Consider the following 15,933-nt stretch of genomic DNA (forward strand, 5'->3'; position numbering starts at 1 on the left):
ATTTTAATAATCTGTCTTGCAACTCCAAAGAAATGCCTATTTTAGTCACCAAATGTGTTTTGTTTTACTGAAATAAAATAACATCAGTGGCCTTCATGAAACACACATATGTATTATTTCGCTTGCTTTCTCCATCTAAAAACAGTTCATTACAAAAGATTTTTTCTCACATCAGGGAACACTGACTGCTTGCAAGTTTTTATTTCCTTGGTTGGCACTATTGTTTCTTGTAATGTAACTGCAAAGACGGATTTAAAATACTTTCATTTAGTATAAAGCTGCTATGGACAATATGGCCACACAAATGAAGAATTTTTTTCAGAAACTTCGTATCAAATTTTGTACCTTAGTTTTTGTGAGAACACTGTGGTCCACAGTTCGAATACTGTCTAGAAATTTTTCAACCATCTCTTTGTATGCCCAGTTGTTGCATTCTTGTATATGTAATGTTCATGTGTCAATTTTCACAAAGTTGGTACAATTGCATGTCTTTCAATACGGTCATTGGTCCAGCTCCTTCATTATATTTATAGCAACTAAAACTTGCTGCCTCTTGAAAACCACTCACTCAGAAGGGGAGAATTTTGACTAACAGCCACATTTCTGTCGTTTCCTTGTTAAAATTTACTTCATTGGCAAAACAAAGCGGAGTTTGCGCTATGTCATGTTTTATGCACTGTAAGTTGTGACAGAATCCTGAAACAGTGGTTTATTAAACAAGGAAATGTGGTCAATTCAGGTCAAAAGTTTATGAAAAATCGCGTTTTTGCTAAAAAAAAAACACGAACATGCAATTTCTTAACTTACCTTGTTGCAAAGCCACATTAATTCTCATTTCAGCAGCTGTCAAAAACAAAAAATCACGTCATTCCATTACATAAGTCTACAGTTACTCATATAATGTGGTAGATAAGAAAATTTCACATGCTTATCATGTAGAAAAATGCTCGAATATTTCCATTCTATCATTTACCAAAATCTCGTTTCGATAAATCTTATGAGGCATGAGGGACTCTGTGAATATTTTATTCTCGCGCTCTGTGGGTACAGTCTCAACATCGGGCCCGCACATACAGACAATCAGCGGCTGCAGGTATCAAAGAATCCACTGGAAATATACGTGGTTTGTCGGGAAAATACATTCTTTGTGTGCATCTCACTTTCAAAGGCACACCAGTTTATGATTGTTACAGGAGTGTTGACAACAAACAACTTTCTGTCCTGAGTCACGTGGCAACTCTCACAGTGTTCTAGTAGTACATCATGGGAAACCAAGTACATGGTAAATTTCAATGCTGAATGACTGAAGGTTTCAGGGCAACAAAGTCCACAAGACGTCAGAATTCTGGGCATATTACAAGTCATTCGCTCTCAGCAACATGGAGAAGATGGCCATATTAAGCCATGTGGAAGGAGCTAAGCACTCCAAGGCAGTCAAAGCAGTTAAGAAGATATTGGACATTCATCTTTTTCGTCAATCCTCAGTAAGAGAAGTGATACAACTGTCAAGTGAGACATAGACTCTTAAAGGCTGCACAATGTCTCACTGACCTTAAGGGGGTTTTATTTTCAATTACTGCATTTTTTTATCCTGCCATTTTGTTGATGAGTTAGGCCATTAGAAGAGTTCCAATAATACTTTAAAATGTAAGCAACGAGAACAGGAATGTTGGGCCAGCAGGGAAACCTTGGCAACAGAGTGGTGCTCAAAAGTGAGCAACAGACTTTGGCATTTTCAATACACCCTTGCACAGCTTGACGTAAGCGATCCTTTTCTAATGTCAAGATTTGACGCTCATTGTGGAAACTTGCTGCGGATTTTTCAGCAAGGAGGAAGGATCGGCAAGGTATGCCTCGCGGCCCTACTTTCCAGATGAAAGTCACAGTTCATATTTATGCCATCTTACATTGCTAAAATCTCATTATTTGTTAGAAAAAATTTTTTTGTTTCCCTTTCATATTTTATCAGAATTATACCATTATCTGGGAAGTTATTCCTTTATTGCTGGACCAGACAATGGGGATTGGATTTGAGGGTTTATATTATCACTGGACATAGGTTAGCCCTTTTGGATTATTAAAACTCAAAGCTTAAGAGTATTATTTTACAATTACTACTAACACATTTCGTACTTATGTAAAGTTGTCTCATTTTACTTATCATATTTACAAGTTTGGTAATTACATGAAATTGTCGCCCTTTTTCTTATGTAGCCACAATTATATGTAATTTATCCTCCACCTTTCATTTATGAAAGTCTTTGTCACCTTATTTGTCTGCATCAGAGGTACTATCGTGTGCAAAAGTATCCGAACCACCTGAGTTGTGGTCCTCCTGATTTGCATGCAACCAACATAACGTAGCTGTCTAGCGGGTCCTCTAATCGCTTTGCAATACAGTCGTTCGACTATACAAAATTGATACCACGAGAGACCACTAGACAACACTGTTCTTTAAGGCAATCAGTGCGATGTAACATCACGCCATGATACTGCAAAAACTAGGAAAACACGTAATTAGAGATGAGTTAGTCCCTAATGCTTGTACAGCTTACAATGATTTTCAAAAGCGTTACCATCTCATTACAATCTGAAACAACTAACTATGGCACATAAACTATGTAGCAATCCTTAAACAAAGTAAATGTTTGCGTGAACAAGATATTCTGAGACAATGTCTGGACTAATAAAGGTCTATGACAGTTCGAAGTATTTTTCCTCTGTATAAGGTTTTCCCGCACCTGCTAAATGTTACACTGACGATTGTTTTTTGCAGAAACTGGTAGTTTAAGGAACTAGTTAAGGAAAACGTGATAAACATCGGTAAACGCTCTATAGACGCTCTATAGAAAACGCAATATTAATGGAGTATAATCAGTAACGTAACTTTACTGCTTATTCATGAAGAATTATTTGCCCACATGTTTGAACTATAAATGACATGACGAAATTTTTTGTTCTGGATCTGCACGGAATACCCAGCAGACGTAGCCACTACCAAAACCACCTATTATTGTAGGTGGTCCGACTACTGACTAAAATACACTTGCCCGGGACTTGATTACGAGGCAACGATTATCAATGCTGACTAGCCGTAAAGAGACGTGAAATATAAAGATTTTCACCAGTATTTGTTAACACTAATAATACTTTAAAATGTAAGTAACGACAACAGGAACTTGAAACGAAATTATTTCTACATCAAAACCATTGTCGCCCTGTTAATTGTCCTCGAAAGACGTTTAATATACTCGCCTTCACAAGTATACATGTGCTGAAATTGGAATGCAATGATTTAAAATGTTGTGGCGGGATTTACTACCCAGCACGTTATCGGATTGTTATCCAAGTAAAATCAGATGTTAGAAATCGAGTTTATTTAGCAGCAGCGAGCTGTATCAATATGAGATAAGGGTACAATTTGTTTTGCTTGCCCGGGAATCGAACCCGGCGCGTACTGTCGCTGTTTCCCATTCATAAATAGACGTTAAGTATCAATTACTTGCTCACCAGTAGTGAGATGCTCGCATGTTTCACTAGAAATAACGGTACGTATCGTCATAGTTGACTGTTCATGAACAGACTTTAAATATGCAAAGTATTTTTCCGTGGTAGGTCAGTGTGCACATGCTAGGGCGTAAAATGAAATTATGAATATGTTTGTGCTGGACCAGGATTGCAACCCTGACACATTCCATTCCTAGAAATTCGAATTCCAGTCGAGGACCAAAAATTGCAACGTCTCAAGTTATAATCAGATATGAACACTGTGAAATAAATAACCATTCCTAAATTAAATGAAATAAACTTTTTGGTGCTAGTTTACCGGCGACAGAATTTGTGCTTTCGGCAGCTGCCGCCTTTGTTATGGCGCCATTTAAACAGGCTCTGACGCTGTTGGTAGTGAAGGGATATTGTGTTTAATGCGGATTCTGAACCACTGTGCGACCTAACATTCTGGACTTGGCGTTTCCATAGGTGAATTAGATCTTTTCATGAATGTTAAAAATGGACGCCAAGAGTGAGAATCGTACCTATAACTTGCAATTATCAAACTATTGACCAACCCAGCAGACCACTGCAACTGCACTGCACTGTCAACGTCCTGATTGTGTTGTTGTGTCCGACGATGCGCCTAGAAGCAGTGAAAAAAATCCGGCTCTCTCGATTAACTGGTTAATTACCTGCTAGTTTCTAATGCGGGTGTTATTCTAATCTCATGACTGCGTGATATAAGGACCATTCTAGTCCTCATAGCTCCGTTTTGATGGCAATATGAATTTTTTTCAATGGCGACTAATGTTTTAGTTCGAGAAACACAACTGCAGCGTGTGAGGTTCCCAGATAATTCGATGATTACTGTCATGATTGCTACTATTATCTTCGTTATGCCGCTACTACACATGTGATTGAAGGAAAGATATATGCACTTTGATCATTTTTAGAACCATCTGCCCAGATATAGTAATTATGTAGTTCCTTCCATGTATAGGGAAACTTTTCGATTTAATGTCGGAAATCTCCAATTCTTCGTTAATCACATTAAAATTAAGTTAATTTCTGGAGCCTTTATTTGAGAAAAAAAGTCATGTTGCTTTTCTTTATTTATTTGCGCTTAGCAACGATGCTTGTAAAATGCGAAATCTGGAGGTAAAACACTATTCAAAATGCAGGGATGTTAATGTCTACCGTTAAATGTCAAGTGAGTGTATGCTTTACAGATGACATGGTCAGACTGTTGTGAATCATATGGGAGATTGCTGATTAATATCTCCCTCATTTTTGTGTGTCTTGTTTAATAAACTACCGAAAAGACCATACCGCCGTGGAGGCTGCCTCTTTTGCAGCGTCTTCACCTGGAATTGAATGAGCAACTCTCTGACGCTTTCGTGATTACTGAATAATCCAGTAACTAAAGGATTACTTTAATCTTCTATATTTTGACTATCCTACCTGGTACGGATTTCAGAATGATGAGCAGTATTTAAGAATTGGTCAAACGATTGTAAGAAGTCAAGGAACATGGCATCTACCCGGTCACATGTGTCTACTGTCAAACGATTGTAAGAAGTCAAGGAACATGGCACTTACTTAGTCACCTGTGTCTACTGTTTTTTGGAATCTCTGAGTTGCACACGATCCTTGTTCACGGAAATCGTGTTGATTCTTAGAGAGTAGATTTTGAAACTCCGAAACCTGTTTAATGTGCGAGCATGAAACATATTACGAAGTTCTACAACAGACCGACGCCAGTAATGTAGACCTATAGTTTTGTTCATCTTTCCGACGACCCTTCCTGAAAATGAGGATAACCTGTGCTTTTTTTTTTTCAATCATTAGAATGGCTCATCAGGACATCTACGGTAAAATGATGTTAGGAAAGGAGCAAGTTCTTTCGCATGCTTTGTGCGTAATCCAGTTGGTCTACTTGCAGGTGCAGTGCCCAATCTTCTGATGAGTGATTTCTGTAGCTTTACTATCCCGTGGTCACGTAGTTCTATATCTATTTTATCGTTCATGCGACGCTTTATAGGGGGGACGATGTTTCGTTTACAGAAGTAACTAAAGTCCGTATTTAGTATGCGTTATACTCAGAAAAATCAAATACAACTTATCACGATAAAGGTACAAAAAAGTCTGTCTGATTAATTCAAAGTACCCCAAGTCGTTAAGGATTATCAACAGATTATGTAAATTCGGCCGCAAATTGCTCTTTGTATATGTTCAGTCCACAGTCATACAGGAGCGTCACAGAACTACCACAAGAGTTTGGAATTTAGCAGTATGTGCAGATTCATAAAGTAATAAAGTACGAGTAAAGGAATAAATCCGAAAATTGTTGATTTGTAATGATATGGTACGGAAAAATACATTTTCTTTACCATTTGTTATCCATCTGCCCTTCTTTCCGTCTGATAAGACCTCTTGTTCTCAGGACATGTAAAGATATGAAGTAGAAATTTGTGCCACGTACTAAGGTCTACGGTCCCGTTCTTGTGTAAATAAATTTAAGCTCCTAAGTTACTTCTCACGAAAGATACAGTCTGGTATGTCAAACGTTCTGGTACTCGCAAACGTAATCCATAAAAACTACAGATGAATATAGGTCGGAAGTATTGGGCCAGCTGGTTTGGCGGTAAAGTGCGCGCCTGCAATTAGAAAAGCCTCAGGATCGAATCTCGTTTATACCATGGATTTTCTTTAACCGTCTTCATTTTAACCTAGTGTTCACCCTCAAAAGGTGACCAGAAACCTCGCGTGTTTCGTTTTACCCGTTTAACTGTACTTGGCTTCTCCCCTCTTGGATGACTGGAGTAGTTTAGGGACATATAAGTCACCGAAGTGGTGTCCAATACAAAAACTTGCACCAGGGCATCATGCAAAAGGAATTACTGTTACCTAAGTACGTAATTGTGTTTGTACAGAACTCACATAGTGCGACTCATGCTCGCCCTTTCCTGATTACTCGCTGTCGGTATTGTGTTTTCCACTCAGTATTAAATAAAAATAATCTCTCTTTTTATGCTCCCGTCGGTACTGGAATCCTGCCTGCACAAATAACTCAAAGTAATATGCCTTCTCATTGACGTCAAACAAAATTAATTCTTTCACTTTGATAGTCTCATCGGATTTGACGTCATTTGCCATGTGAAAAAAAATATTGTTCCCATAGTCGTTTTGATCTTCTTGAATCAATGATCACAAAATAATTTAAAATCGATAGTCCTTTGAATGACTGAAAAAGAGTGAAATAGACTAATTGAGTTATGTGTATATTATGGTCTTCTTCTTTCAATTAAATGTCTTAGCTAGTGATGATCAATCGTTTTCGATTTAGTTATATTCCACCTTCATTTGAAAAAAGTTTAAGGCAAACACATTTTCCTTTTGTTCATAGTAACGTAAATGCTCAATAAGAGTAATCGAATGGTAAGCATAACGTTCTTTTATCACAAAGTTTCCTCCCTAATGACACAATGGATTCAGTATCGTGCCCAGTTTCCATCCTCTTCAACAGCATTTAGACGCCGGGGAACAGAGGCAACAAGTATCCAGATGAGTCCGTTATTCTGCGACAGGTCTTCCCATGAATCATGAACTGCTTCGGACAGCGATGCATTGGTTGTTGGTTTAGGTCTTTACACCTAATAATTTTCTCCATCTCTGCCCATACGTACTCTACAGGATTGAGGTCAGCACCTTTGGAGGCCAGTACAGGAGATCGATGTCTCCATTCATTTGAAACCATTGTTTTACACAATTCGCTGTATGGACTGGGGAACGGTCATGTTGGAATATTATGCTGCCTCCCGAAAACCTCTGACGAACAGAAGGAAGCATTATATTCTCCAATATTTGGCAGTAGTAATGACTAACAAGCGGACGGTCCAGTTGCCACAAAACGCCACAACCATCTGCTGATTCCATCCCCGAACTCTGACAGAAGTTCGGCCACACCTTTGCCTCTGATGAACATAGTTTCTGTCAAATCTCGTTCCACGTGGACGATATACAAGGACAGAACTATTTGGCGCAGTAGAAAACACCTTCTCGTCCGTAAATATAACTTGCTCCCAGTATGAAAGTGACTTATTCCTGTACTCCAGAGCGAAGTTTAACCTGGCAGCCCTATGTTGCTCTTTCGACACTCCCATAACCGCGGATTTTCGTCCTTACCTTCTCTTCTCGCCGAGACGTCGTCGTATGGTCGACCTCCTCACGCTTAGCTGGAGGATGTTCCTTATTTCTCTGCTGGTCCTGAATGGGTCGTCATCACTGCATTGGAGTATACTATTGTCTCGATACTCCGTGGTGGTCCGTGGACGGCCAGGGCGACGGCGGCGGTTGACGTGGCCTTCATCCGCCATCCTCTTTACCCAGAGATGAATCGTAGATTTGCTGTATCCTAGGGCACAGGATATGGCGCTGATACAGTATCCATCTTCATAAAGCCCAAGAATGCGACTTTTATCGAAGTCCTTGAGCTGAGACATTGCAGGTAAGAACCTAGTGACAAGGCAAGAGGAAACGGAAGTGCCATACAAGCGGGACAGCACTTTCTTCGCCTCAGAAGTCACATTCATCCCCGTCTAAATGCTACGAAAAATATTTCATAAATAAGTTCCTCTTAAGTATTATTTTGAGTACCATTGCAATTATTTTGTCTCTAATCTCCATACATAATAATAATGACATCGTTTTCAGAGATTTAAACCAACATTTAGATTCAAGTAGTGATTCAGGTCATGGTGCTCTCGCTAAAGCACGCCATATAGGTCTGTAACAACACATTCAGCCAGTGGCGGGTTATCGGAGTGTCTAAAGCGCTAGGTTTGAAAACTCTTAGAATGAGGTACGAATCCTGCCATTACAATTATTTTTTTATTTGATGTAAACAAAGAGTTATTAGTTTCGATGGGCAATGCTACTTTTATCGTTTACGTTATCTGTAGTATTGTGTGTACACGCCTTCGAATGCTCTGTGGAGAAAATCAAGAACATTTAATCTCCAGTAGCTTACGTATTATAAATACGCCTCAGTTTCAAGATGAACTCAGCCTTCAGTATATAATACTTCTGTATTTCTAGCAGTACCATAACTACAGGTGCTAAACTCTGCTTGAACTAATGATTTCTACAGCTATACGAACACAACTTGTGATGCCTCTTAGCGTAAGTACTTACGCAGTGCCGTCAGACGAAGAGATATAACTGCCCCAGACGTTGGGGACTTTCAAACTCTTCTTACCTCGACAATGAGCATTTCATTTCTGGTAAATCAGAGAACGTTGTTGCTTAAGACGTTTTAAGAGGAAACTAAAGTCCTTCACCCACAACAACATTAAAAAAGCGGGCACTGTGGATCTATTACAGATCACATTTTGTAACATTTCGCCGGCAGGAAGGAAAAGAGCTGATCAATAAGAAAACAAATCTCCCAGCAGGAATAGAGGAACGAAATTAAACCTCTCGTGTTGGGAGGTTATGTGATTTTATTTCAGTGATTACGGAATCAAGTGAAAAGAACAACGCAGTTGGCATCTCGAGCACGCTGCTAGTGTATGATGTTGCACTACCTGAACTGGAATTGATACAGCTTAAATTCTGCAATCGGTATGTCTCCACTGCACACGAAATTACTATTACGGTACAGTTGTGGATCCGAGTTTGATAATTGCGTGGTGTGGATTCGATTCTCACATAGATCGTTCATTTTTAACATTCACTAACGGATCTACTGCATCTCGTAACGCCAAGTGAAGAATATTATGTCAGACCATAGTTCAGAATCCGCATAAACACCATATCCCTTCACCAGCAACAGGGTCAGAGCCTGTTTAAATTGCGTCACAGGAATGACGGTAGTCGCAGAAGACAGAAATTCTGTTCAGGTAAACATTCACTAATTTTTTTTTTTTTTCATTTAATGACCCAATGGGCATTGCATTCACAGGACTCATATTTAATGTAAATTTGAGACTAGAAAATTTTGGTGATGGAGTGGACTAAGTTAGAACAGGTGGATGGTTTCAAGTACTTAGGATGCATATTCTCACAGGATGGCAACATAGTGAAAGAACTGGAAGCGAGGTGTAGCAAAGCTAATGAAGTGAGTCCTCAACTACGATCTACTCTCTTCTGCAAGAAGGAAGTCAGTACCAAGACTAAGTTATCTGTGCACCGTTCAATCTTTCGACCAACTTTGTTGCATGGGAGCGAAAGCTGGGTGGATTCAGGTTACCTTATCAATAAGGTTGAGGTTACGGATATGAAAGTTGCCAGGATGATTGCAGGTACTAGTAGATGGGAACAATGGCAGGAGGGTGTCCACAATGAGGAAATCAAAGAAAAACTGGGAATGAACTCTATGGATGTAGCAATCAGGGCGAACAGGCTTACATGGTGGGGTCATGTTACACGCATGGGAGAAGCAAGGTTACCCAAGAGACTCACGGGTTCAGCAGTAGAGGGTAGGAGGAGTCGGGGCAGACCAAGGAGAAGGTACCTGGATTCGGTTAAGAATGATTTTGAAGAATAGGCTCAACATCAGAAGAGGCACTAATGTTAGCACTGACTAGGGGATCATGAAGGAATTTTATGAGGGGGACTATGCTTCAGACTGAACGCTGAAAGACATAATCAGTCTTAAATGATGATGATGATGATGAGTGAAGTTCGAATTCGATTCTCTATGAATGGAACGTATCTGGGTTGGAATCCTGGTCCAGTACAAAAATATTTATAATTTTCCTTGTAAGCCATAGTGTGTGCCCACCGAAGTATCAGAGAAAAATAATTTTCAGTTTTAATGTCCCTTCATGAGTTGTCAACAATAACGATAGCTCCCATTATTTATAGATGCTGCTGATAGTTTATATCTGTTTATGGATGGATAAGGGCGACAGTGGGTGCCGGGTTCGTTTCCTGTGCAGAAAATGAGTATCGTTATTACATATTGATAAACCTCGCTGCTGGTGAATTCGATATTTAACATTTGATTTTACTTAGTTACCCATCCGATAACGTGCTGGGTACAAAACCCTGTCACAAAATTTTACATCACACCATTGCAATTTTCAACTGGTGCTCATGTGGTTACTTGTGAAAGAAAGTGTATTAATCGTCTTTCGTGGTTAGTTAACAGGGAGATAAGGGTCTCGATTTAACACAAATAATTTCGTCATTTAGTTTCAAGTTCAGGTGTGGTAACTGATAGCTTACAAATGAATCCTTTGAGAAATACTTGAAAACTACTCTCATTCTAAAAGGCAAACAAGAGCAACGCCGTTAGTTACACGGTTATTTAGTAAGCACGAAAGATTCAGAGAGATGAGATGCTTAGTCACTTTTAGTTGCAGACGCTGTAACAGAAGAATCCCACATGGCGGTAAAAAAATGTCGTGTGACGAGGGCCTCCCGGCGGGTAGACCGTTCGCCGGATGCAAGTCTTTCGATTTGACGCCACTTCGGCGACTTGCTCGTCGATGGGGATGAAATGATGATGATTAGGACAACACAACACCCAGTCCCTGAGCGGAGAAAATCTCCGGCCCAGCGGGGATCGAACGCGGGCCCTTAGGATTGACATTCCGTCGCGCTGACCACTTTTTTTCTTTTTTTTTTTTAAATCTTATTTTGTTCGTTTTCGTTCGTTGTATCTGGTCGGGGCGGACGTCGCAAGACACCCGTTTCAGTTCGTCGTTGATCCATTAACTCAGTTTCTTTTATTACAGGGGGCAGCGAACCCCCTGACCGAAGACGCTGTGTTACCGTGTCGGCTGCCACTCAACTACCGGGAGCGGACCACATGGCGGTTTGTACAGCTGTGTAATACCGAAAGCTTACGACACATGAATAGTCAGCTAATATATGGATTCCCCCTACTTACATCACGCGGAAAGACCACGGGGATAAAAATAGAGATATTCTTGCGCACACAGAGGTTTACTAGCAATCGTTCTTCCTACGAAATATTCGCGCTGGGATTAAACAAATGGGGAAATGATAGTGGTATATATAGTGCCCTGTATCACATACGCCGACCGGAGTGGCTGAGCGGTTCTAGGCGCTACGGTCCGGAACTGCGCGATCGCTACGGTCGCAGGTTCGAATCCTGCCTCGGGCATGGATGTGTGTGATGTCCTTAGGTTAGTTAGGTTTAAGTAGTTCTAAGTTCTAGGGGGACTGATGACCTCAGCAGTTAAGTCCCATAGTGCTCAGAGCCTGTATCACATACCTTAATGTGGCTTGTGAAATATAGATGTAGATGAAATAATGTGTTATTCGTAGTTTATGAAATGTCTTTGTTGATGTTCGCGTTTTGTAATCAGTGTTATGTTGTGGTTTCATCTGTTTTATTATGTGTCAGCAGTAGTGCCAAAGAAATCCTACGTAATAAAAATTATTTTCACGTATTTAATATCAAAAAGAATATTATTTACTCATTCTGTTAACGGCGTTAGGTGATACTACAGAACCTAATCGCTCCTGGAGGATAATATTTTTTTAGTTTGCAGTTCTTATAAGACATAATAACAAAAATTGCTTCGACAGCTACTTAAAAGGAGCGCCCCCTAAATTATTCTCCCGATATTTATATCTGATGTTCAAGTTGCAATTGGTAGCTAATTGGTCTTTACGTTTGTTAATTCAGGTCCCCGTCAAAGCGGTAGCAACCGGTGCTAGCGCCAACACCGCCCTGCCACGCCTGTATTGCGCGAGTTTGTCCTATGGTGACAAGCTGAAGAGACTTTTCGCGTTAGCGGACATCTTTTGTCCGTCACTAGTCTAATGGAAGATTGGCAACATTGCAGCATACATTTGGCAGCAATGTGGCCTTCGAATTACTTCTTGGACTGGTGCAAAAGTTTCCTTCTAAATTCACTCATTCTCATTAAATATCCTGAATAATTCTCTCTTAGAAGATGACATAGAAGGTATCAAATGAATAATTTTGATTCCAGGAAGCTCGTTTCAAAAGAAACTGCAGCTGGTTTCGCTATTTACGTCGCTGTTTAGCTGACGAATCTACGATTGAGGTGACAATGAGGCAAGGTTTGATGCAGATGTCTGCTTGCGTAGGGGTAAAGTGGTTGGACATGAAATTGAAAACTACGCTTGCTGTCGGTCCAAATACTGGTGGCGGCAGTAGATTTTCCTCCTCTGTAAAATAGTATCTCGAAAGCAGATCAACAATCAGTAAAGACATCGAATGAAAGCCTCTCTACCATTATATCGCTACTTCTATTCTCTAGTCCGTGGATGTCTAGACAAAACACATACAGAATTGCACACATTTTAATCGCTTTTTTTCTGCTTCAGTCAATAATATTGACTTAAGTGTGGTACTGATGTTTTGTTAACTTTCTCTTACTAATTTGTAATGATTTGGGGTATTTTGCCTTAAGAAGGCAGACTTTTTTGTACCGTTATCATGATAAGTTGTAATCAGTTTTTAATACTTTATTGCATACTGCATATGGTCTTTTCGGTAGTTAATTAAAGACGACTCATAAAAATAAGGGAGATATTAATCAGCAACAATATAACTCCCATATGATTCACAAGAGTCTGACCATGACATCTGTAAAGCATTCACTTGACATTTAACGGCAGACGTTAACATCCCTGCATTTTGAATAGTGCTTTACCTCCATATTTCGCATTTTACATGCATCGTTGGGATTAGAGTACTACCCGCATTAGAAACATGCGAGCAGTTGATACTTAATGTCTATTTATGGATGGGAAACAGCGACAGTACGCGCCGGTTTCGATTTCCAGGCAAGCAAAACAAATTGTGCCCCCATCTCATATTGATACAAGTCACTGCTGCTAAATAAATTCGATTTCTAACATCTGATTTTACTTAGTTAACAATCCAATAACGTGCTGGGTAGTAAACCCCGTCACAACAGTTTTCAGCACATGCATACTTGGTTACTTGTGAAGGAGAGTATATTAAACGTCTTTTGTGGTTAGTTAACAGGACGATAATGGTTTTGATGCAGTAGAAATCATTTCGTTTCAAGTTCAGATGTGTTAACTAATACTGATGAAAACATTTATATTTCACGTCTCTTCACGGCTTGTCAGTATTAATGATCGTTGCCTTGATCAAGTCCCGGGCAGGTGCGAAAGTGTATTTTAGTTAGTAGCGGCTAAGTCTGCTGGGCTTCTGTCCAGATCCAGAACAAAAAACTTCGTCATGTCATTTACAGTTCAAACATGTGGGCAAATAATTCTTCATGAATAATTAGTACGGTGACGTTACAGACAATTCTCCATTAATATTGCGGCTTCTATAGAGCGTTTACCGCTGGTTATCGCGTTTTCCTTAACTAGTTCCTTCAACGACCAGTTTCTGAAAAAACCACAGGTGCGTGAAAACCTCATACAGAGGAAAAATACTTCGAATCGTCATAGACCTTTATTAGTCCAGACATTGTCTCAGAATATGTTGTTCATGCAAATATGTACTTTTTTTAAGCATCGCTACATAGTTTATAAGCCATAGTAAGTTGTTTCAGTTTGTAGTGAGATGGTAATGCTTTTGAAAATCATTGTAACCTGTACAAGCGTTAGGGATTAACTGATCTCTAATTACGTGTTTTGCTAGTTTTTGCAGTATCATGGTGAGATGTTACATCGCACTGATTGCCTTAAAGAATGATGTTGTCTAGTGGTCTCTCGTGGTATCAATTTTGTATAGTCGAACGACTGTACCGCAAAGCGATTAGAGGACCCGCTAGACAGCTATGTTATGTTGGTTGCATGCAAATCCGGCGGATCACAATTCAGGTCGTTCGGATACTTATGCGCATGATAGTTCATTGTTTTGTTGGTAATGGAGACGTATTGTACAACATTCCCTTCAGTTAAAGTGGACCACATCGTGGTTCAAGTCAAAAAAATCAATTTTCGGTTTTCATCATATTTCGATAGATTAAGGGTTTATTTAAGTACTCTGAAAATGATTTTGCTGAAAAAAATTTTTTTCGAGCATTTAAAGGGCATTTTCCTACCACGTGTGTTCATGTGCCACTCCCATTTTTCTGTCACCCACTTTTCTACATATATTTTAGATCTTTATATCCCCTACATTGCACGTTAGGGACTTTTACTCCCGAGTGTATTGGCTATCCTTGGAATGCAAAAGTCAGTATTCTTTTGTTTCTGCTGTTTGTAAACAACATGCTTTCAACATGCGGTTTGTTTTGTTCAAGTGTGATTGTGAGTAGTTGTTATACTTACATTTTCAGTGCTTGTTTATGTGTGTTTTGTTGTGTTTATTGAAGATGACGAAACGTAAGGGTATTTTCAAGAAATGACAATTTAGAGGAAACAAGTTTAGAAAGCTTTCTGTACATGAGGTTATGTCGCCTGGCAACGTTGTTTCGAATTGTAATTCAACAGGTGAATCATCATAGAAGCTCTCACCATTTCAAGAGAGTTACAACGAATTTACTGCAAGTGACAAGGGGTGCGGTAACATTATTATAAATTTGAGAATATTATCAGGTGTAATTTCTAAATTTGTACAATGTTGACAGTGTGGTGAGTCACAGAGTGTGAAAATTTGTGAGAGTGCCAGTGGGAGAAAAGGCCTAGCAATTGCTTTGGATTTAATTTGCACTAAATGCTCGGCTGTGATTTCATTTATGATTTCTTCAAAACCAGATGCAAGTGGCCCTTATGAAATCAATACTAGAATAGTTAATGCCTTACGATCCATTGGCAAGGGCATGGCTGCAGGGAGAACATTTTGTTCAGTGATGAATAAATTTGAAAAACTGACTGCAATATTAGAGAAAGCTGTAGGTGAGGTCAGTGAGGAAAGCATGAAACTGGCTGCTGGGGAAGCAGTGGGAGAAAATGATGGATGCTCGGATATTGTAGTTGCACTTGATGGAAGTTGGCAGAAAAGAGGACATACTTCTCTGAATGGAATAGTGACTGCCACAAGTGTAGATACAAGTAAAGTGTTAGATGTGGAGATAATGTCTAAATATTGCAAATGTTGTAAAGTCAATGAACATAAAGAACATAACTGTGTGGCTAATTTTAGAGGAACAAGTGGTGGTATGGAAGTTCATGGAGTACAACAAATATTTCATCTCTCTATTGAAACAAAGAGGCATATGGTACACCAAATATTTGGCAATGGTGACAGTAAGGCATACAACAATGTGGTGAACTCTAAGCCATATGGAGATGCCATTATTAACAAGATAGAATGTGTAGGCCATGTTCAAAAACGCTTGGGAACAAGGCATACAACAATGTGCTGAACTCTAAGCCATATGGAGATGCCATTATTAACAAGATAGAATGTGTAGGCCATGTTCAAAAACGCTTGGGAACAAGGCTGAGAAAACTAACTGTTGATATGAGAGGAAAAAAATTAGAAGATGTAAAATTGTTTACCAGACA

The 15,933-nt window shown here is 39.4% G+C and overlaps 1 protein-coding gene across 1 annotated transcript in view; it reads left to right on the top strand.

The window, feature by feature from the left end:
- The first annotated feature begins 1,379 nt into the window (after positions 1-1,379).
- Positions 1,380-15,933, top strand: part of LOC124789160 (caltractin-like) — a 191,309-nt gene continuing 176,755 nt past the window's right edge. The window contains exon 1 of the mRNA XM_047256455.1: positions 1,380-1,509. Within this exon, the coding sequence (XP_047112411.1) occupies positions 1,380-1,509 (130 nt within the window). The remainder of the gene's footprint in view (positions 1,510-15,933) is intronic.

Source organism: Schistocerca piceifrons, chromosome 3 (genome assembly GCF_021461385.2).
Source record: "Schistocerca piceifrons isolate TAMUIC-IGC-003096 chromosome 3, iqSchPice1.1, whole genome shotgun sequence".
NCBI lineage: Eukaryota > Metazoa > Arthropoda > Insecta > Orthoptera > Acrididae > Schistocerca > Schistocerca piceifrons.